Source organism: Rhinolophus hipposideros (genome assembly GCF_964194185.1).
Source record: "Rhinolophus hipposideros genome assembly, chromosome: 20".
Lineage (NCBI taxonomy): Eukaryota > Metazoa > Chordata > Mammalia > Chiroptera > Rhinolophidae > Rhinolophus > Rhinolophus hipposideros.
In genome coordinates, this window is record NC_138066.1 from 34,735,338 (window position 1) to 34,757,325 (window position 21,988).

The 21,988-nt window shown below is 57.0% G+C and overlaps 1 protein-coding gene across 1 annotated transcript; it reads right to left on the bottom strand.

Annotated features, from left to right (window-relative positions):
• Positions 1-8,678: 8,678 nt before the first annotated feature.
• Positions 8,679-12,762, bottom strand: NEUROD2 (neuronal differentiation 2). Its single transcript, XM_081028550.1, has 2 exons — positions 12,545-12,762; positions 8,679-11,464 (listed from the first exon to the last, which is right to left on the bottom strand). Exon 2 carries the CDS (start codon positions 11,457-11,459, stop codon positions 10,311-10,313), a length of 1,149 nt encoding a protein of 382 aa, XP_080884676.1. The 5' UTR covers positions 11,460-11,464; positions 12,545-12,762; the 3' UTR covers positions 8,679-10,310.
• Between the last annotated feature and the right edge of the window lie 9,226 nt (positions 12,763-21,988).

Below are 21,988 nucleotides of genomic sequence, written 5' to 3' on the forward strand. Positions count from 1 at the left end.
TCACAGGGTCTAGGAGCAGGGTCCCCACCAGGAGCTGTCAAAGATGTTTTCCTGGATTCCTGAAAAAGCTGGACCCTGGACCTACGTCAGGGCCTCCCTGCCCAGAGTGGAGTCTCAGCGCTCCAGCCTGTGCGGGTGGACATGTGGGTCATTTCTCCTAGACTGCTCTTCCAACCCCACCCCACCCCTTTTTCCACCTACTCTCGGTTCCTTCCTTGTCCTCTTCCTTCTTCTCAGGAATCTAGTTGGGAGGAAAGGAATTCCCTCACTACTTACAGGGGTGGGATTACCCCACCCTGCACAGTCATAACGGATGGTCTCAGTCTGGAGGTCAAGGAAGCATGTGGGGGCTGGCGCAGGAGGGGTGAGAAATGGCAGGGCAGCCCCCATGTCCTCCCATTCCCCCAGCTCCTGTCTCATCACTGTCACCATTCAATCATAGCAGATGGGCTGCAGCTGTGAGCGCCAGCCCGGCACACAGGCTGGTCCGTGCCACTTGGGAGAGAAGGAAGAGAAAGGGAGGGAGGGAAGGAGGAGGGATGAAGGGAGGAGGGAGAGAGGAAAGGGAAGAAAGGGAGGAGGAAAAGGAAGAGTGGAGGAAGAGAGATCTAGCTTAAAGAGAAAGGAGACTTGGTATATTTTATGCCTCTCCCTTCCCAGCAGGAGAGCAGAGGCCAGGGCTGGGCTCACAAGCTGGGCAGTGCCAGGCGAGATGGGCATATGCCCTTGATTACTACCAGGACCGCAGGCCAAACCTCCACAGCAGCCATGGCCTCATAAATCAGTTTTTAAGTAGCAACCACATGGACATTTCCCAGCTGAGAGGTCTGGCCTCTGTCGGCCCAGCTAGGGCAGCCCTGGTACTGGGGCAGGTGCCAGGCCAGGGACTGGAAAAGAGAGAGGTGGTCATCAAAGTTTGGTGGGAAATGGGGCTGGAGCTTGTTCAGGCCAAACCTGGGGCTGGGGGCTCCTTCCCATAGGGAGTAGGTGAGAGGTGACAAGTGGCTGGCAGTGGGTCCACAGCCCCCTTTTGGGGCTCCTAGACCTTGTCCTGACTTCCCTGGGGAAGCTGCTTACATTACGGATGAGGGGGGATGGTATTGTGTTGGAACTCCAGCCCTGCAGGCCCCCTCCCATCAAGGACAGTCAGTGTGAGGATGAGAGCAGGTGTGGCCTGTGAACTTGGGCATCTGACTGTGCTCCCAGCTCCTGCTGGGTAGGAAGGTATCTCCCCAATACGTAGCCCAGGCCCAGCACCGACCAAGCATCCAGGGAAATTGCTTGAATGAATAAGTGATGGAGTGTGAAGGGGGCCGTTATGTGGGTTCACTGGAATGGGAGGATTTATATGAGTGTGTCTGATCACAGAGTGTGTGTGTAAGTGTCTATGTGGGAGATTGCCTGTGGGTGTTCTGGGGAGATCTATTCTGACAGACAGCCCTCCACACCCTCCTTTTTAGGGTCTCTGCCTTACACAGCCCTCCTCCGGGCCCTGATTCTCCCCTTTTGAGGACCTATCAGTAGGACAGCAGCTCCCGAATTCTCCCCCCAAGCCGATCCCATGCTTGGCGCCCCCTCCTCCCTGCTCTGCCAGCCAGCATTGGTGGCTGCGGGTGGGGGCGCGGGGGGCGGGTGGGTGGTGCGGGAGTCCTGCTCCTGGAACGGCGGACGGAGCGGGCGGGGCGGGGGCGCCCAGTCTTCTTGCGCCCAGTGTCTCCTCCCTGGGCGAACAGATGTCTCGGAATTTTAGATGTGCTTTCCGCCCCTCCTTGCAGTAACCCCCCCCCAAGCTGGCACTGGCTGTGGTGTGGCGCCCTCCCCCATCCGCATCTCGGATAGCGGAACCTGCTGATGGATCTGCGAACGCGCCTGGGCCAAGAGGCGGGGGAGGCCCGCCGGGTCGCTGCGGCGGCTGGGCCGAATCCCGGAGGCTTCCGGTGCGGAGAGAACCGGGTCGGTGCCGCCCTGCTTCGTGCCTTCTCTCGCTCCTTCCCTTCTTCCGCATCCCCTCAGCCCTGTCTCTCTTCGGTCTCTGTCCGCGATCTCCGGTCTCGGTCCCTTTCGGGCTCTGCCCCACCCCACAACCCATCCCGCCCACCGCGTCGGTGCAAACCCTCCACACACACTTCGCCACAGAAAGTCCTCCTGCCAACTTCGGCAGCATTCTTCTCTCCGGAGACCCCTTTCCCTGCATTCCTTGGCCACCCCACCCCCAACTGGCCTGCCCTCTGTAGAAACCCCGAGTTCATCCGGAAAACCTGGAGGGCGGGCGGGAGGGGAGTGGGGATGGAGATCAGGGAGGCCCAGGATATCGGGGCGACCCCGTGGAGAGACACCCAAATCTTCTAATCATGGCTAATTAATGAACAATCCAATTCCGTGGGCCCCCAGCTCGGGGAAGGGGGCTGAGGGCAGGAGTGGGACTTGGCAGGGCTTGGCAGCAGGGGTGGTGCCAGGCGCTCGCCTCTACCCCACCCCCACCCGCCAGCATTCCGAGGTAACAGGCATTTGTTACCCAGCGCGTGCCAGAAGCGATTGGCAGGTTGGAGTAGGCACAGTCATTCCGCACACAGATGTCCCTGCGTTCACTCTTCTGATATGAATTCTGTCAGCTCCGAATCTGAGGGAGATGAGCAGACAGCCCCACAGACAGAGTTACAGACAGACGCAGACACAGACAGAGCCATTGTCTGGCGGACACAGAACTCCACAGATATTTATTTTGCTTCCCTAGAAAAATAATGTAATGAAAGAAAAAGAAGAAAGGCTGCCACTAATTTGGGGGGACATGTCTGAACCCCTGAGAGTGGCCCTCACTCCTTCCATCCTCTTCTCGTTGCCTGTCTAGACTTTTACAGCCTACCCCCGAGACCCCGCAACATCATCCCTGAGCTTCAAATTTGAGTCGTTGCAACCAGAACCACGGAAGTCTGGAAGGTCTGCTCCCCCACGCAGGACCCAGAATTCCTGCGAGTTCTCGCATACCCCCAAGGGGCAGTTTCCAGCGTTCTAGAATCTCTGAAATTCGAAATTCCAGAAGTCCCGCTCCCGGGCAAATTGTGCACAATCCTTGTATCACCCTCTCCATTGGAGAGGAAAGTGGGTGCTGTCCAGTGCCCTAGAATGGAGAACCCCACATGCCTGGTCCTACCCACTACCCCCACCAAGCCTTGGCAACCAGCCAAAAACGCAGCCTGCCCTTTGAATTGGGAATGTGCAAAGGTCAGCCCCCTGAGTCCTCATCCTTTCTGGAACTCCCTCCCAGCTCCAGTTCCCATCCTGACCCGCCACACCTGACCTGGCCGTCCTGCCTCCGCCCGCCCCAGCGGCTTTGGAAACAAGCTGGTTGGTCACTGGGCATCTGTTAGCAGGCTGGGCATGAAGAGCCGCTGGGGGTTGGTTCTCCCTGGGCAGCCCTGCTGGTAGAAGGAGAGGCGGGCGAAGGGGGCAAAGAAACTTGCTAATGTCGGAGGAGAGGGGCACAGAGGGGTTTGCATTGTGGGTTAAGTTTTTTCATGTTTCTTTTTTTTAAGAAAAAGCCCCCATCCTGTGTCATCATTTTTATGGGATCTGCAATTCTGGCAAAAATCTGTCTTTAATTTAGCTGTCCATATAAAAATCCTCACTGTATAATAATGAACAGATGCCATGGAATTTAAGCTGGAGCCTCGGCTCCTCCCCGCCTTCCCCCCGCGCCTGGCACCGGGCACCGGGCACCGGCTGAGTGGCACAGACTGGCACCAAAGCGCGAGCGAAGGGTGGGCAGGGGGCGACCTGGGCTCGGCGCCAGGGCGCTGGGGTGGTGAAGGGGTATCCAGGCGCTGGATTCGGCCAGGCAGGAGCTGTTTCGTGGCGTCACCAAGGGAGAAATGTCTGGGAGATTTTTTCTTTTTCTACAAAATGATCAGTGGTTAAGTATTTGGGTTTGGTTTTGCTTAGGGGCTTTGTGGGTCTTCTCATATTTTTTTTAAAGCACCACCCTCCCCCCAGTATAAACCAAAATGTTTTCAATGTTTTAATTGAGTTGTTTTTAACTCTCACCCTGCGCGGCGCCCTGGCCTTGGCTTCGGAGCAAAGACAAACGCGAGTTCGCTGCAAGCGGGATCTGTTCCCCATTTGGCGGGCCCGCAGCCTCCGCAAAACCCAGGCGCTGTGCCTCCGGGGGCTGCCAGACAGCTCCCGTGGGGCCAAAGTACCCTGTTGCCCTCCAGGAGTGAGGCCCCATGTGGCATCTGATTGGGGAGACAGAGAGATGGGGGCAAGAGAGAAAAGCCCACTTGACCCACACCTATTCTTTCAGTTTTCCCAAGGGGAAAGAAAAACCTATTCGACTCCAGTGTCCCTGCTGCCTCCGCCTGCGGTCAAGAAAGCAGGCAACGGCTCGGGATTGAGGGGCTGGTTTTGAGCCTCCCACCCCCATCCCTCGCCTTTAATGCGACTCTGGCGAGAACAGATGTCCCAAGCCGGGCGGACTGCCCAGACCCCGCCCAGCTGTGCCCTTGGCGTAGACTTGGCTGAGGGTAGGAACTGGCACGCGGGTCCCCAAAGGGACTTGGGGGCTCCCTCCGCCCTGGCGGGACCCGACCTCGCAGCCTTGGCCTCCTGGCCAGCGCAGCCTGGGGCGGGAGGGAGGCGGAAGCGCCCCGGAAAGACCCGTTCCTGATGCAATTAATTCCGAAAAGAGGAATGAAACGCAGACAGAGGTGGAGCGAGGCTGAGAGCTAAATTCGAATAACCGAACACCAGGCACACACTCCGCGTAAGGAACGAGCAGCCCCCGTCTGCCGGCTGAGACAGCGCTGCGCTCCTGCGCCCGAGCGGGCAGGCGGGTTGGCAGTGCCAGAGCCACACCCGGGCGTACATCTGGGCAACGTCTCCACCCCACGCAGTGCCCGGCTCCCTTGGCACAGCCAGCGTCTAGCGGGGCCCCTCACCCTGTCCCCTCTGACCCAGCTTCCCGGTCGCACACTGAGGAGGAGCCGAGGCCCCCAGCCCCTGGCATTCTTCCGCCACCCCTGCAAATCCCTCACCCTCCTTGTGAGCACCGCCTCGGTGTCGGGCCTTTCAGCACTGGCACTTCCGGGAGGTCCCAGTGCTTTAGGATGGGGAAAGTTTCAGGGAGAGAACAGCCTGAGGGAGGTGTCTGTGCCCTTATCATTTCTCCACCAGGAAAACTGTCCAAAATTTGTAAAGATGTGGGACAGAAGCCGCTTCAGGATTTGGAAGAGGAGCCGGTTTTCAAGGTTTCTCACAGCCCAAATCAATTCCCCTCTAGGTCTGTGGCCAGTGCCTGGGTGCCCCAGCCCTGAAGAAAGAAAAGTGACCGTGTCCTGGGCTGTGAACTGGGAAGCCTTTTATGACAGCCAAGGCCTTTCTGCCCCCTCCCACATTTCGAAAAAAGAAGCTTTCTCCTTTGAGCACAGAAGAGCAGGTCAAGTGTGGGTCCTGGGTTGACCCCCTATTGTCACAAAGGGGACCGAGAGTGGAAGTGGAGGCCGACATGGACCCGGCCTGGCCTGCACTGGCCTTTCTTTCCTTGAGAACTAAACTGTGGACTCTGTCCCTATCCTTCAGTTTCAGTGTCCCTTCAAATCAACAGATTCCTCCAAGGAGCAGGCAACTTTGGGTTACAGATTCTGGGGAAGAGGGGGGAACAACGGTCACCCCAGAGGGAAAGGAATCTCTGGCCACTGCACTCACAGCCTGTGGACTTTCCCATAAAGGGGGGAAGAGGAGCTGCACAACCCATTGGAGTCCAGGGAGTGTCAGGGCTTCCCTGCTGCTGGCTGGGCCGGGGCTCAGCTTTCCTGGATGCTACTCAGTGGGTTGTTGGGCTGTCCCTCTGGGTGATGAAATCAGACATGGGATTTCATTGGAGATTCACTAGGGGTCGGGCGCTTATCATCCAGATCATGGCTGGAATGGGGTTCAACGGAGATGGGAGAAGTAGCAAAGGCTTTTCCTTCCTTTCCCTCTGATGGACCAATGGCCTGGACTCAGACATCTCTTTTTCCTTGTCATTTCCAAACACTGGCCTTTGATGGGGGTGGGAAAATGAAGTGAAAGAAGCCCTCCTGCTAGATCCAGGCTCCAGCCACGGGTTCGGCAGCCCGTGGGTTGGAGCAGAGCCGCTGGTGCGTCTTGGCGATCCGCACAGCTCAGGCTGGGGCAAGAAGGGTGTCCTCTCTGCGACTTCTCCCCCTTGCTCTCTCCCTCCCACCACTCGGGCCTTGTTGTGCCTTCTCCTTCCCCTACTCCCCCACACCTCCTTCTGTTCCAGGAGCTTCTCCCGGTGTGTGAGTGCAAACGGGAGAGCAAGAGAGAGCGAAAAGATCTGTGAGGGGGAGTTTGGGGCCTCGTGTCCATGCACATCTTCTCCTGCTCATCTCGCCAGGGAAGTTGAGCTTTGGGAAGGAAGGTGCTGGGAGGATAGAGCGCAGCCAGAGTGCAGGAAGTGTGGGAGAAGGGTCAGGAATTGGGGGAAAGGCAGCTCCTGTGGACAGGTCCACAAAAAGCCAACGCACACCGGATTCCCGACCCAAAAGGGGCCCAGGGGCCCGCCTGAGGTCACCGCAGACGTAGTGGCCCAAGAGTCATCAATGTCCTTCGAAAGGGGCTAGAATCCGGCTTTAAAAGCAGACTGAGCCACATGGAGCAGCCAGAAGAGCAAATCTTAGATTGGGAGTCTGTGGTCTGGCCAGGTGAGACACGTGGAGGGCTCTTTTGCTTCCAGCCCTAAGCCACCTGGATGCCGCCCAGCCCTGGACTTCAGAGCGGGTTCTGGAAAACCGGCTGAGTGTGAAAGAAGCCCAGTTAACCTTGCTCTCAGGGCAGGTTGAGACTCAGGCTTCAAGATGTGTGCCGAGTTGCTTTTATTTCCAGGTACCCCTGCCAGGCCTTGCCCCATGCCATGAGCAGACTAGACTCCTTCGGATTTTGGTCTGGGATGTGCTGCTTGCTTCGTACTCCACGCAAGAAGTGGGGAAGAAGGAAGGTGGGTCAACCCCTTTCTCCCAAGAATAGGGGTGATTAAGAGGTCTACAAGACCCTTTTACACCACCGACAGGGGCGAATTCTAGGGATGAAGGACCCAGTTTTTATTCTCTCTAGAGAGGCGATCTTATGAGAATTCCAAAGAAGGCAGTGAATTTTTGAAAGAATTCCAGTGAAATTCTCCAGAAAATGCGGGAGAATTCCGCCCAGAATTCCGGTCGGGCATTGAGAAGAACATCACGCTGTGCGGCTCTCCCCGGGACCAGACACGCGTGGGATCCCTCTGTGGCGGGAAAGCACGAGGCTACACAAGTCAGCACCCAGCATCGGACAGCTCCCGGCTCCGTCACCTCTCCGCCCGCAAACGTCCTCAGGTGGGAGGGGAGGGCGTAGTCTCTACGGGAGACTGAGGGGGTTTGGAGGTGGTCATCTAGGAGGCCCGCCAAGCTGAAGGTCAGACAGTGAGTGTAATCAGATCCACTCATTTGCATGTAGGGTTTCCTTCTCCAACTACCTTTCCCTTTCCCACTTTTTGTCAGGGCGCTCTCATTTTGGGATTTGGGATCGAACCTTTACAAGCACGCCTGACCTTAAGTCCCAAAACCAACACTACAACCCATTTCAACCCGAAAACGCTCGACAGTGTTTTTAAAACACACACAAACACACAATAATTTAAGAAAGCAGCATTAGAAACGGCCTACTATCCTAAGCGCATTCAGGCTTTGGGATGAGGGTCTTTAGGATTTGACTCCCTCTCCAAATATTCCAGGAGTCTAGTGGGCGCTGCTGTGTGTGTTTGGGGGAGGGGGGAATCTTTCAGGGAAGTGAATTCAGAGATGCCTCTGCCCCTGCGACTCCGACAAAGCGAATGGTGAGGCTACCTTGTTTGAGATGGGGACTCGGCTTGGGCAGGACAGGCTCCTCCACAGGGCGCCTTTTCTTCGCCTCCCGAGGTTGAGGGTTTCCCTCCCTGCGAGCCTCACCTGGCAGGAGGGAGGCTGTCCTGCTGTGGACCAGGGGCGTTCCCACTGCCCTGGCAGGGGAAGCTCGTGGTTGGGTGGGTGCCTGGGCTCAGGCATCCTAATAGAGCTCTGGGGTGTTCCTTCCTTTAACCTCGGCAACACCCCATTCAAATTTCAATGTTCCTGAGGCTAAAAACCGGCCCATTCCCGAGTCCACTGAAGCACGAATTTAAGACTGAAAAGACTTCCTCCATAAATGTTTCATCCTCATGACCTTATAAGTCTTTTATTTAAAAATGTCCTTGCTGGCTCAGATGGTTGTCTCCTTAGCTCTGCTCACTTGGTTTTTGCAACAGTGTGCAGAGGATTGTAAAATGACCAGCTGCTGCCAACTTGGTCATTTTTCATTGATGAAAAGGTATTTTGTTTTCAATGGAGGTGCATGTGCCTGTTTGGGAACTGAAAGAGTGTAAGGAGATCAGTGCAATGCTTTGTGCTGGGGGCGTGTGTGTATGTGTAGGTCTGGGAGGGGCCGTGAATGTAGCTGTTTTGGTGCCCAGTGGGTGGCTGTGAAGGGGGTTATAGGGTGGGAATCCCACCCAGGAATGTCCAGGGTCCCTCTACCTGGCCTCTGCACAATCACTCGACTCTGCCTCCATCACCCGGAGCCCCAGCTCAATCCCCCGAATGAAATGAGGCCACCCTGAGAAATCGGGTCCGGCTTTGCATCTCATTTACATAAATATTTATTAATAGTCATTAAACTGAACAGAAACACGCAATGCACTTCGGGTGTCCGACGGGAGTTTCATCTTCGCTAGAAGAGGAAGGTAAAATTGCGTGTGGGTGTGTGGGTGTGTCGCCTGTGGGTTTGCATTTTTGCATCGTGTGTCTGGATGCCTGGTCTCCTGCCTCCGGTGGGAAGAGGTTCTTCTTTTGCCCTCTCCCTGCCCACCTGCCAGCCTAAGTCAAGAGGACAACTCGGACAAAAACCCCTTCTCCAAGCCACCGGAAATCGCCGGGTGTGCCTGTGCCTGCCGGGGCACAGTAGGGCAGGGAGGGGCTGCCCCAGATCTCGGTCTCCACCCTCACCACGGGAAGGGGTAGAGGTGCGTGTGGGGAGGGGGGCCTGCGAGTTCTCCTCCTTCTGCCCCTGGACGCCCGCGCCCGGCCTGCGTGTGCGTGCGGTGTTGTGTGCGTGTGTGTCTCTCATGCAAACCCTCCCTCCCCAAACCGATCCCCCCCCAACAGTTTGCCATTCCATACAAATTTGGAAACAGGTTTTTAAAAAACAGCATGACGCACAACGGGGATGGGGCGGGTGGGGGCAGTGGCACTGGGGCCCCAAATTTCCGAGTCACTGATTGTAAGAACCTGGGGAGGAGGAGGGGGCGACGCTGGCCCCCACTTCACCAAAGTGCACAAATCCGCGCTTGGGCGGCGCGGCCCGCGGGCCGAGAGGGGCATCCCGGGGGCCGGGCCGGGCCGCTCGGCTCAGTCAGAACCTCCTTGCATAGATATCTGTCTTTTTATTATTGGTAGTAGTAATTTTATTTATTTATGTATTTATTTTTGCCTTTTATTGCTTCTAAAAGTTCTTACTGCGTTTTCTCTCCGATCCGGACTCTGCGTTCAGCCTCCGTCGCCTATTTGCTTTTTTTTTTTTTTTTTTTGTATGTTTGTTTGCTTAAAAAAGGGGAAAACGGATTTTAGTTACAAATTGTCTTGGCTTCTCTCTTTCCTCTCAATCCACATTCCCTCCCGCCAAAATTAAAATCACAAAACGCTGAGACTAAAGGTTGGGGGTGAGGGCGTTCCAGGTCCAGGCTGGGGCACCCTGACTTCTGCCCTCTTCAGGGAAGAGGGGACGCCCGGCTCCTTTCTGCCTCAGCAGCTCGGTGTTTGATTTAAAAGAAATATAATAATAATAATAATAATAATAATAATAACAATAATAATAGAGGGAAAACTATTCCACAGCTCAGCTGCCCCCTTACCAACGCCTCTGGGCCTGCAGGGGGGAGGGGGGAGGAAACCTAAGTGTAGGGATTAGGAATTGGGGTGGGGGTCTCCAGGGAATGCCCGAAGAGGGGTCCCTGGAGAAGTACTCCCTGGGAAAGAGGAGGAGGGAACCCCTTGGGGAGAGAGAAGGCGAGTCCCCTGGGGGAAGAGAGGCCCCTGGGACGGGCCACCCACAGGTAAAAGGACCGCGCTGCCCAGGAGAGCGGCGGGACCGGCGGCCCGCACCCCGCGCCCTGCGCCAGGGTAGATTGGGGTGCCCCTGCGCTCGGAGGGCAGGAGATAGGGGTGCGGGCAAAGGCAAAAGAAAAAGAAAGGGGCGGGCGCGAGGTCTCAGTTATGGAAAAACGCGTTGAGCTCCTCGTACATGGGGCCCCGGTCGTGGTGAAGGTGCATATCGTAAGACAAGAGATTCTCGGAGTGGACGCCCCCGCGCACCGCGGACGAGCCGAAGACCAGCCCGTGGCCCGTGGGCCGCGAGCCGGGCAGCGCTGAGTAGTGCATAGAGTAATGGTAGCTCTTCTCGTGGTCGGGCGACGAGTCCTGCTTGAGCGAGAAGTTGCCATTGAGACAGAGCGGGGGGCTCAGCGGGCCCTCGTACTCGGAGCTGTTGTAGTCCGGGCTGGCGCCGCCGCCGCCCGCCGCCGCATACAGCGTCTCGTAGGCGGCGCAGTAGCCGTGGGTCCGCAGGGCGTGCGCCGCGCCGCCGCCCAGGCCGCCCGCCGCCTGGCACTGTGCGCCCGCCAGGCGCGAGCAGGGGTACGGGTAGGGGTGCATGGCGAACGGGCCTCCGGAGCCGTGGAAGCGGCCCGTGCCGTCCGCGCCCTGCTCGGTGAGGAAGTTGCGCGAGTTGAGCTGCAGGCAGCCGGCCACCAGGTTGGTGGTGGGCTGCGACAGACCCTTGCACAGCGTCTGCACGTAGGACACCAGGTCGGGCCGTTTGCCCGAGCGCAGGATCTCCGACAGGGCCCAGATGTAGTTCTTGGCCAGGCGCAGCGTCTCGATCTTGGACAGCTTCTGCGTCTTGGAGTAGCAGGGCACCACCTTGCGCAGGTTGTCCAGCGCGGCGTTCAGGTCGTGCATGCGGTTCCGCTCCCGCGCGTTCGCCTTCTGCCGCCGCAGCTTGGAGCGCTCCAGGCGCGCCTTGGTCATCTTGCGCTTCTTGGGCCCGCGCTTCTTGGGCCGCTCGCCCTCGGCCTCGTCCAGCCCTTCCTCCTCCTCCTCCTCCTCCTCCTCCTCGCCCCCCAGCTCGCCTTCCTCCTTCACCTCAGCCAGCGCGGCCTCCGTCACCTCGTCTGCTCGCAGAGGGATTGGCTTGGCGGCCCGGGCGGGCCCTGGAGCCCCCGGTCCCGGCGGAGGCGGCGGCGGCGGCGGCGCGTCGCCCTTGTCGCTCCTCGGTTCGTCGTCGTCGCCGTCGCCCCAGCTGGCGAACTTGGGCACGTCCGAGAGGAGACCGGGCTCGCTGAACAGGCGGGTCAGCATGGTGCCTGAGGGCGCCCGGCGGGCGGGAAGGGGAGACACGGCACAGAGTGAGGGGCGCGCTGGGCCTGCCGCCGCCCCCAGCCCACCTGCACCCCAGGCCCGCGCGGGTTCCCGCCGGGGGGGCCCTGGACGCCCTCCGCCGCGCCTGCCCGCCCCGCCCCCCAGCCCCAGCCGGGCCCCCCGGATCCCGGCCCAGGCCCTTTCCCGGCGCGGGGCCTGAACCGGCGCTCGCTCCCGGCCTTTGGCTTTTCTCCGGGTCAGGACAGGGGCCGAGCGGGGGCTTCAGCGAACAGATATCTTCGCCGAGGGAGGTGGCGCGCTCGCCCTGAAAGCCTCTGCTCTCCCGGCGGTGGCACAAGGCTGGGCGGCCGCCGGTGGGGACAGCTGCCCCGCTCGGCGGCTCTGGCGGCCGCGGCCCCTCGGCCCCGCTCCCCACTCTCCCGTGGCTCTCACCCCCACGCTCCCTAATCCAATTTGCAACTTGGCCGCGCGCCGCCCTCAGCTCGGCCCCCACCCCCGCAGCCCCAGTTCCAGAGGCGGGAGCATCGTCTCCTCTCGCCTTGTGTCCCCAGCTCCCGGCACCGGCTCCGGGCGGCGAGGGCTGAGGAACCCGGGCGCGGGGAGGAGACCGAGAGAAGCGAGCCCCCTCCGTCTCCTGTGCGGTCAGGGACCCCCTTCCCGGCTTCAAACTGCCTCCCTCCCACACTGCTCCTCAGATCTCGTTGTATTTCGGGATTGATGGGGGAAAATACAAATTTGTTTGTTTGCTTCTCTCTTTTTTTGATGATGGGGAAAGGTCGCAGGCTCCTCCAGGACAACCATGGGGAGGTCCCATCCCAGCTTCTTCACGCCCCCCCATGATCCTGCTCCCCCCCAGCCCATCGCAGGCGGAGACGCCTCCCTCCGCAGCCCCCCGAGCTGCAGCTCCTAGGGGAGAGGAAACCCGGGGCGCCTCCGATGCCCACCCCATGAGGGGGCATTTCCCAGGAAGGGGGAATTTGGGGGCCCTCCTGTCGGCCGAAGCAGCCGCCCTCCCCACCCCCCCAACCGGCGGGTCAAATCTAGCTCCCTTCCGGACAACTTACCTCGGAGAGGAGTCAAGGGGAGAGGGGAGGGGAGGGGGGAGGGGGCAAGAGAGAGAGGGGGGAGAAGAGGAATCTTCTTGCTTATTTCATTGTTCCCCCATCTTCAGGGAGCGGGGGCAGCGGCTCCTCAAGGCGGCGGGCGCCGGCGTCTTCAGAGCGCCGTGCGAACCGCGGAGCGACTGTGGCATCTCTACCAGGCGGGGTACCAGCCTCTATGCCAGGCCATATGGGCTTGGCACGTCACGGGCAGCAGCTATCACATGAGAGACGGTGATTGGCATGCGTCTGCATTGGGGGAGAGCCGGCTCCCCCGGGACCCGCCGCCATCTGTCACTCTCTACTCCAAAAAAAAAAAAAAATTAAATAAATAAAGGAAATAAATAAATATCTCTGCCGCCCGCCCCTCCCCGCCCAACGCAGGGAAAGCAGGGATTGAGAGGGAAGTGGGAGGAGTTGCCCCCCTTGGATATAGAGCTCCCCACATGGGAACAAGGGGGTAGCAAGGCTAGAAGTTGGGGTTTTGTGGTGGCCGCGAATTCTATGCTCCCTCCGGAGTCCTACTCTGTCCATGTTTTCCCTTGCAGACCCCCAAAGGTGGGTCAGGGACCAGACCCCTGGGGTCTGGAAAAGGGACCTCTATGCTTGCCCCCACCCTCCAGGAGGATCCTTGAGGCCACAAAGAGACCGCTGAGGCCCCCTCCCAGGGTAGGCATGGAGGGCATCCCTGGCCCAAGCCCCATAGGTAGATGTTGGCACCATGCCATCCCTCATCCCTGTCTGCCCCTCCCCCACCCACCCTCGCGCACACACAGCATATGTGGCTGAACGAAATTCAAACCAAGGGAAAGACAGAGAAAAGGAAAGACTTGCCTGGATGTCTGTGTCTCTGCATGGGCGTGTGTGTCTGTGGGGACGTGTGTATATCTGTGGAGTCAGCCGATGGGAGATTTCCTTGTGTGTTTGGGGGCCTATGAATGTTGAGGTGGGGGTAGAGAGGAGCCCCTGGGATGAGCCTCTGCACCCTCCATCTGGGGTGGGAGAGAGGGTCTCAGTATGGATTCCTAACCTGGAAACCTCAGTCCTCACCTGCCGACATCCTCTCCCCCTGCTAGACAAGTGACCATTCCACCAGCATCTTTCTCTCCTGGCCTCCTGGTTTGCTTAGTTGAGGGGATAAGGGGCTGGGAATTGCCTAAAGTTCCTGGAGGAGACCAAGCATTCTCCTCCCCTTGCAAAAAAAAGAAAAAATTTCTGAAGCCAACTCCAGCAGTGATCAAGGGGAGGTGGGTCAGACAGGTGTCTTGATAAAGAAGGTAGGAAATTGCTGTTTTATCCTACAGCTCACCTTTCAGCCCTCTCACTGGGCCAGACACAGATGCAAATGGCATAGGTTGAGAGAGGTAGCTTTAGACATACACAGACACACACAACACACAACACACACCTGTTCCTCATTCTGTGGCACAGAAAATGGATACACGCCCCTACTCAGATACATGTGTGTGAGCAGGTAATCACAGCCAGGTGTAGGGAGACCCTTGCCCACACCCTGACTCAGGCATCTGTGTGTTTCAGACACACATTTCCTGTCCCCCCACACTATGCAAAGACAACTTCACTTATACCTTAAGCACACACACTTTGATTCACCCATGTGCCAAGTACCTCCGTGGTGCAAAGACGGTGGACTTCACCCTCAATCTGTACAGATACAGTTTACTCCCTCTAGGAACCCCCAGAGCGGGTCTTGGGCTGGTAAGACACTGAGCTGATCTTGGTAGAGTGAACTCAGTTCTAAATAGAGGCACACACAATGGCTAAGGAAACCTTGGAGAAGCTGGGATGGAGCTGTCTTGGGCTCCTGGCGGGAAGCAGATGGAGCCTCAGAACAGTCCCAAGTCCTCCTTTCACAGAGGCCCATAGAGGGGACTTGTCCTGGAACACACAAGTGGAGAGCAGAACCCAGGGACTTGACTCCCAGCCCAGTGTTCCTTCTACAGCCCCACAATCTGCTTCAGAAGTCTCCAAGCATGAGAAGCTGACAGTGGGTCCTGGGTCTGAGAAGCTAGAATCCTGCCTTAGGGCAAATGATCTGGGGACTCCTGGTCATGGCAGAAAGAGAAGCCAAAGGATAGGCCTCAGGTGGGGCAGAGACTCAGGTATGCTGGGCAGGCCCCTGTTCAAATTTGGACACAGCTTTGAGGGCTTTACTGTCCATTTACTGAGAGTGGAGTCTTCAACCCTGACATGTGGCCCTTCTTGAGCCCTCTCCCCCAGTTGTATGGCATTTTGGTTACCTGCACATGCTTTGGGCTCTGATTCCTGGCCAACCCCACTTACCAGTTTTAAAGAATGATGAATGCCTCCGGCAAGTTACATAACATCTTCCAGTCTTGATTTCCCCATCTGTAAAATGGGGATAATTATTGCTACACTTCATGGAGCTGTTGTTAGTTCTACATGTAATGAGTTTAGCACAGGGCCAGCAATATAATGAGCCTTCAGAAAATGCCAGCTCTCATTATTTTTTTAATTAAAATTTATTGGGATGACAATGGTTAGTAAAATTACATAGGTTTCAAGTGTACAATTCTGTAATACATCAACTATATATCCCATTGTATGTTCACCACCCAGTCAGTTCTCCTTCCATCACCATATATTTGACTCCTGTTACATTCTTCTACTACCCCCCTCCCCCCAGCTCTCATTTTTATTACAGTACCTTGTAAACTGCAACATGTACTACAATATTAATTTCATACACATACCCCCCACACACACACATTCAGAATGCTGTGTCAATATAGAAGCTGAATTTTTGTTGAATCAATGGGTGAATGAATGGATGAGGAGGTGAATGAATGCTCCTTTGGGGGTATCCCCTCCTCTCCTTGGACACTGCGGGCTGGGTTAAGCCTCACAGGCCCCTATCAGCTCCAGGTCAGAGGCAGGAGGCAGAATGTTGCTCAGGATAGGGGAGCCTTTGAGAGGTCCTTGCATCCCTACCCTGTCTCCTGTCAAGAATGACCTCAGCTCTGTGGGTCTGAGAAGCCCTCTTAATCCCCCCAGAGAAGGAGGCCTGTGGGGTGGGAGTGGGGGGATACCTGGGAGAATGGGGAACTTCATCTCTCCCAGTCTGTTTCCTGCCCCTGTCTTTTCTTCCTTTGGAAAAATGGAACAAGTTTTTCTCACTCGACACATTTCAACTTTTTTTTTTAGAAGATACAATTAAAAAAACAGGGGAAAATTGGAACAGAGGGAGGTGTGGGATGGGCCCGCTTTAGATATCGGCTTCAAAGAGGTACAACACACACGTGTCCACATACACACAAACAAGCATGAACATACAGGGACATACATGCTCCTCTGTACACCCAGAGATGCAGAGATGCAGTGACAGAGAGACAGAAACAGCCAGAAATGGAAGGAAGAAGACGGAAGGAGAAGGACACCCAGAGATGCCATCTGTTACTCCCCCTGGCATTGGGGGAAGGGAGTTGGTGAGGGGCCTAGTCCCCTGTGAGTCTCTGAGAGGGAAAGGGGAATAGTGGGCACCTCAGCCAGGCTTGGAAGACTCCCATTCTGCTGCCCACCCCCATGGAGGGAGCTGGGAGCTGAGGGTCTGAGGTTCCCATGGAGACATAGTCCCATCCCAAGGGAGGCCACAGTCTGGGCACCTAAAATGGCTGCCTCAGAGGGGTGGCAGCCATTTTGTGCAGGCTTAGGTCCTGCGGGGGCGGGGGTGGGGTGGGGTGGGGGGGAGGTGAGGGGGCTAAGAGTGTGGAGCAGAGAGAGAGGGAGGGGAGAGGTCATTCCTGAGCAGTCTAGGGGAATCTTGCTCAGGGGACAGGTTGCATGTTCTGTAAAACTGCTCTCATTACACTCCTTACTCCACCAAAATAAATACATACACACATAAATCTGTAAAGGCTCCGCTCCATTCTGACGCCCAGAAGGACACCTAGCCAGCCGCCACCACCACCATGCCCCAAATAAGACTGGTGGGGGCAAATGTGCTGGAGGAGACTTGCTTTCCCACCAAAGTGCCAAGCCATGGGGAGCAGGTGGAATAGAAGCCAGGTGTCCATTCCCTGGCCAGAGCCATAAATCCATCTCCTGGGGCCTCCTGGGCTGAGGTGGGAAGGCAGGCGAAGAATGAGGGCGGGAACCTCAGGAGGGGCAGCCTGTTCTCACCCCCACCTCTGATTTGAGGGGAAAGGCAGGAATTTGGAGATCCTCTGAGGGCCTGTGCTCCTGGCATTAGCTGTGCTGGGGGAGGAGGAAGGGGAGGGGGCAGGCTGGCACTGCCCAGACGGTGCCTGTTATATCAGTTGGGGATGCTTGAAGCTTCCTCCTGAAGCATAAGAGCACCTGCCACCCTCTTCCCCAGGCCCCTGTCCCACCTCAAGTCCTCAAGGACCTTGGGGGAGGGGGACCTGCCTCTTCCTCCTGGCTCTGGGGTGGGCACCTGCCCTGCTGCCCCCTCCCCCCACCCCCTCCTGCCCGCCGCAGTGTTCTGGGGAGCGGCGGGCACGCCAGATGGCGTGGCTGAGAATGCGGCGACGTTGCCGGGAGGTGAGGGCTGGCACGGGTGATATGCGGCTGCGTGCCTTGTGGTGCCACGGGGGAGGGGGAAGGGGAGAACCAGTGAGGTGTAGCCCCCTCCTCCGTGCTGACCTCCTGTCCTGACCTCCAGCACACTATGAGGATTCTCCTCGAGTTCTTTTGCCTGTGCCCTGGGTTCCCACTCTGGGTCTAGGCCCCACCCAAAGATGGGTAGGCAAAAGCCCATGGAGCCAGGGGTGATGCTGAGAGCCCTCAGTCAGACCCTTGCTGCACCTTTGACCCTCTCCCCTTAACCCAGGACAAAGGTGATGGAGGAGACTGGCCACTCCTCTCGCAAAGCTAGCTCCCTCAGGATTGTTCCCTTGCTCCAAAAGTAGAGTGACTTTTGCCCCATAACCTGTGACTTATGGCTTCTGAGCCCCTTTTTTCTGATGAGCTCCTTCACTGATGAATGCTGGTCCCTGAGCCTCCCTTTTGTCAAATAGTTCCTGGATGGACACCTCCTCCTGGGAGCCTTCCCTGACCTCCCCAGGCAGGGCAGCTTCAGTACTTACCACCCTCTGTTAGGAGGATTCATTTACTCATCTGTCTCCCTGACTTGACTGTGGTGGCTACTTGTTTTATATCTCAGTAGTCCAGTGCTTCACACAAGCTATATTCAGTTGGTGCTCAATAAATGCTTGTTGCCATTAATGCCTGCCTGGCTTAGAGGGTTTGAGGTACAGGAGTCTTTCTCCAGAGAATCTCCTAAAGCAGACAGGGTCCTGGGTCAAACCCAGACCCCTCCTCCTGTCTTTTGCACAAATTTCAGTCTGGGGAGGTGGACTTAGGTGGGGGGGTCACAGATTCCCCCTAAAGTGGCCCTTAGAAAGAGGGCTTGGGGAGTCGAAGCTGAGCCTGGGAATGCTTGACCCTCCATTCCCTGGGCACCAAGCTCTGGTTCTGAGGCCACATGAGGCCCCACAGTGCCTCCCCCACCAGGGTGGTTCCTGCCCAGCTGGAGATAGGCCTGTTTGAGCCTCATACCTCTCCGCAGGCTCAGAAACCCTCTCCTTCCTGCTCCACCCATACCTCCTAGCCTGCATGGGATAAATGAGCTCCCAGAGGGGAGGGGAGATGAGGTTCAAGTACACCTGACTGAGTCCCACTCCTGCTGCCTTTTCTTCTTTGCTGATGCTACTCCCCAAAGCCACTAATACCTCAGAACCTCTCTGTTTTATGGGCCTGGACCACTCTCTTCCTCTGGGAAATTCTGACTTCCCACCGACCCCAGCTTCTCTGGTCCCACACAGGATCGAGGCTGCCCATCAATGACTCCCTGTCACCCTTAGGATCAGACCATGCTCCTAAGGAACACTCTTGATCTGGCTGCTGCCCAGCTCTCATTTGACCCTTGTCTCTGTCTTGAACTCTGCTCCTCAGCTGTTCTAAGGGGCTGCTGCTTTCTCAAGCCTCGTGCCTATGAGCCTTTGCTCAGACTATCCCCTTTTCCTGAGCTGCACCCTCTCCCTTTTTGTCACCTTTTAAGTATCACCTCCTCCAGGAAGTCTCTCTGGATTAGATGTCACTCCTTTGCACACCTGCAGAGGCACAGGCAATGACCTTTGACACACGAATCTCTTCCACCTGACAGCACATTCCTGGAAGGCAGGAACTGGACCCAGAGCTTGGCACATAGAATATCCTCAACAAGTGGTTGTGGCACCCAAGGCCTTTCCTGCCACTGTTGAACGAAGTGGCAGTTCTACCTCAGAAATGGAAGGCTGCTATCAGGGCAGGATACCCACCCACAGGAAGCCCCTCCTCCACTATCAGCCTCCTCTGCAATCCTGGCACTGATGTGAAAGTCAGGCTTCCCTTCTATAAAATGGGTCTGACTGCTAAGACTGTTGTTAAGTGTTAAAGGAGCTAACAGAGCTTTGTGACCCCCACCCCATCCAACTCCACCTCCGCAGACCATAATTTGTACAAAAGACAGGCGGAGGGGTCTGTTAGCCCCAATCTACAGCCCTGTCCAGATACGTCTGATTTTGCATCAAGCTCGTAACCAACTTTATTTTTAAAAAATCTTTGTTCCTGGAGCTCTGTTCATCACCACATCTTTGTTCTGCCTTTCTTGTCAGTTTTCCAAGTGAGCAGTCGGGATGTCCTGCCCCTGCCCCTGCCCCCTCCAAGGGTCCACACAGGAAGGCAGTCAGACCAAGAGGGAGTTCAAGGTGGCCAAAAGAGTGCCAGAGTTAGCAGGGCCGCAACCTTGGTCAAATCACGTGACCCTCTGCTTCCTCATCTGTAAAATGGGAACAGTGCCACCTGCCCACCTGCTCATCTCCCTCAGCACTGATGGGAGGACTGAAAGGACGGTTGGTTATGAAGCACACTCAGGGACATCCTGCTGGATGGGGGCTGGTGGGCACCTGATAGGGCAGTGCAGAGCAGTGGGAAGAGCACAGGACAGGTGTGTGTCTTGGGCTCCTTTCTCCGGGTGGCTCTGCTGTGCACTTCCCGCACCCGTGGCATTTTCTGATTTCCTTCCCTGGAAATCAGAGCTAAGGATTTGAGCTGGGCACTTCTGGAGGCCTGATACTGGACAGTTCTCTGATGCTTTACTTGAGCCTGGCACGGGTACAGGGGGCACCTGGGACTGGCAATGGGCACAGATGACCCACAGCTGCAGTGTTGCTGGTGGTCATAGGAGGACAACCCCAAAGGGCCATGGGGGCAGTGTACATGGAGGGGATGGCCAGGGTAGGTCTCTGGTCACAATTTAACCAGAGACTTCTTGGCTCAGCCCCTGGGGGACTGGAGCCCAGGACAGTGTGAATGAGACTTAGCCATTACTTACCTGCTTCACTATGCTGAGGGGTCAGGGTGGGCAGGGGAAGGAAAGGGAACAATCTAGTGGTGGGAGCATCAGGGACCAATGCTCCATTTTACAGATAAGGAAACCACAACACGGAGAAGGGAAGTGACTTGCCTGGTGTCACACCATAAGTAACATAGCTGGGACTAGAGATTAGGACCCCAATTTCCATTTGGGGGTCCTCCTGTCCCTGGGGCCTCAGATCTCTGTAATAACATAACATATAATCCACAATAATGACATTGGTGAGCATTATCTGTGCCAGGCACTGGGCTTCACATGCATCATCTTACTTCATTCTCACCACCACCTTGGAGGTGGGATTACTATTTCCTCCACTTAAGGTTAAGGCCAAGGTCACACAGCTAATAAGTGGCAGACCCTGATTTGAACCAAGCTCTGACTCTGAGTCTGTTTTTAAATTGTTACAAACTGTGTGCCTTTCCCAAACTCCCATGATCTCCACACCACCCAACCAGCACGTTCTGCAATAGTGAGGGAAGGAGCATACCCTGGGTAAGACTATTCCCAGGGGGGTTTTTGCCCTCTGTCCAGACCCCCAAGTCACAGGAGCCAGTGCCCTGGCCTGAATCTTTGTGGTTCTATTGATCGATGGTTTGGGGAGGGGCAGTCACATTAAACATGGGGTTTCTGCGCCTTTCATTCTTCTTCCCTCAGCTCCTTCAGAAGGTGCCCTCCTCGACCTTGCAAACTCAGTGAGGTGCTTCCTCTACCAGGAAGCCCCCTGATGTCCCCTGAGGAAATGTGGCTTCTCCTCTGGCCCTTGACACCACACTGAGCCAGCTGAAACCTCAGCTTTAGCACTCGATCTCTAGCGGCCTGTCACACGGTTCTGTTCTGCTGTCTGTAAAATGGGAATAAGTAGCCCTACCTCACAGAATCTTTGTAAGGATAAGAAGCAAAGTGCTGTCCTATGAAAAAAAACACCTGGCCCCCAGTGGGCCTCTGCCACTCGCTCCTTCTCTTCCTTGTCCTTCTCCTGGCTTTCTCCCGGTTCTCTCCTCACCACCCCCGCCGCGCGCCTGGCACAGAGCCCGGTGCGCCCCAGCCGCCCTAGCCCCTCTGGCAGGCTGACTTCCTGCCGGCCGGGCTCCCTCGGCACGTGCCTGGCGACCTCTGGGGCCGCGCCACCTCCTGGCCCGCTTCCACTCGTGCCCTCTCGTCCCGAGCCCAACTTGGGCCGCCGGTCGCCTCTTGGAAAGGGGTCCAGCAGACGGCTCGAAAGTGGGGTCAGGGGTGCCAGGGGCGTCCCGGAGGCAGCGGGAAGAGGACACTGCCCCTTTAAGGTGCCACTGCCGCGTGGCAGGGAAACAGCTTGTGCCAGCCCCATTCCGCCCGGCTCCGCTCGCGACAAGAAACACAATGCATAACAATCAGACGCGCGCTTGGAGCCGTGCCACACGGCGGGGGCGGGGCGGGGCCGCGGGCAGGGCAGGGGCTCAGGGGTCGCGACCCCGGACCAGCGTGTAGTGGCCGCGGACTGGCCCAGGTCTGGCGCTCCCCGCGCGGCAGCTCTGCGCCCCGGCCAGGCGCCCCCCGCGCGGTGGAGCCCTCGCCCGGCTCGCGCTTGCCTCCCCTCCCTCCCCGCCTTCGCGCTCCCTACAAAGTTCATTCCCACTAACTCTTTTCCAGGCCACTTCCCCCTCACATCTGATAATCCGGGGCCCCTCATTCTCCCAGTAATCACTCCACTGCACTAATTGCACATGCAAATATGCAAATGCGTATTAATTAATTACTATACTAATTAGTTCTGTGGTATTTGCGAGTAATAAATCATTGGATGGGAGCGAGGAAGCTGGAGACCTGGCCCATTTTCATTCTGCATAAAATTTTAATGGTCTCTCTGGCTGATCCGGGACGGCAGCGCGCGGAGAAGCTCTTAAAGGGCCAGTGGCAGCGGGAAGGGATATGGGCAGGGAGCGCGGGGAGACTCCAACGAGGTCGGCGCCCTGGGCGAGCTTGCAGATGCAGCCCCACATCCTGCAGAGGCA

What these genes read in the sequence shown, in the direction of transcription:
- NEUROD2 (XM_081028550.1), bottom strand. Translation starts at nt 11,459, where the DNA reads ATGCTGACCCGCCTGTTCAGCGAGCCCGGTCTCCTCTCGGACGTGCCC.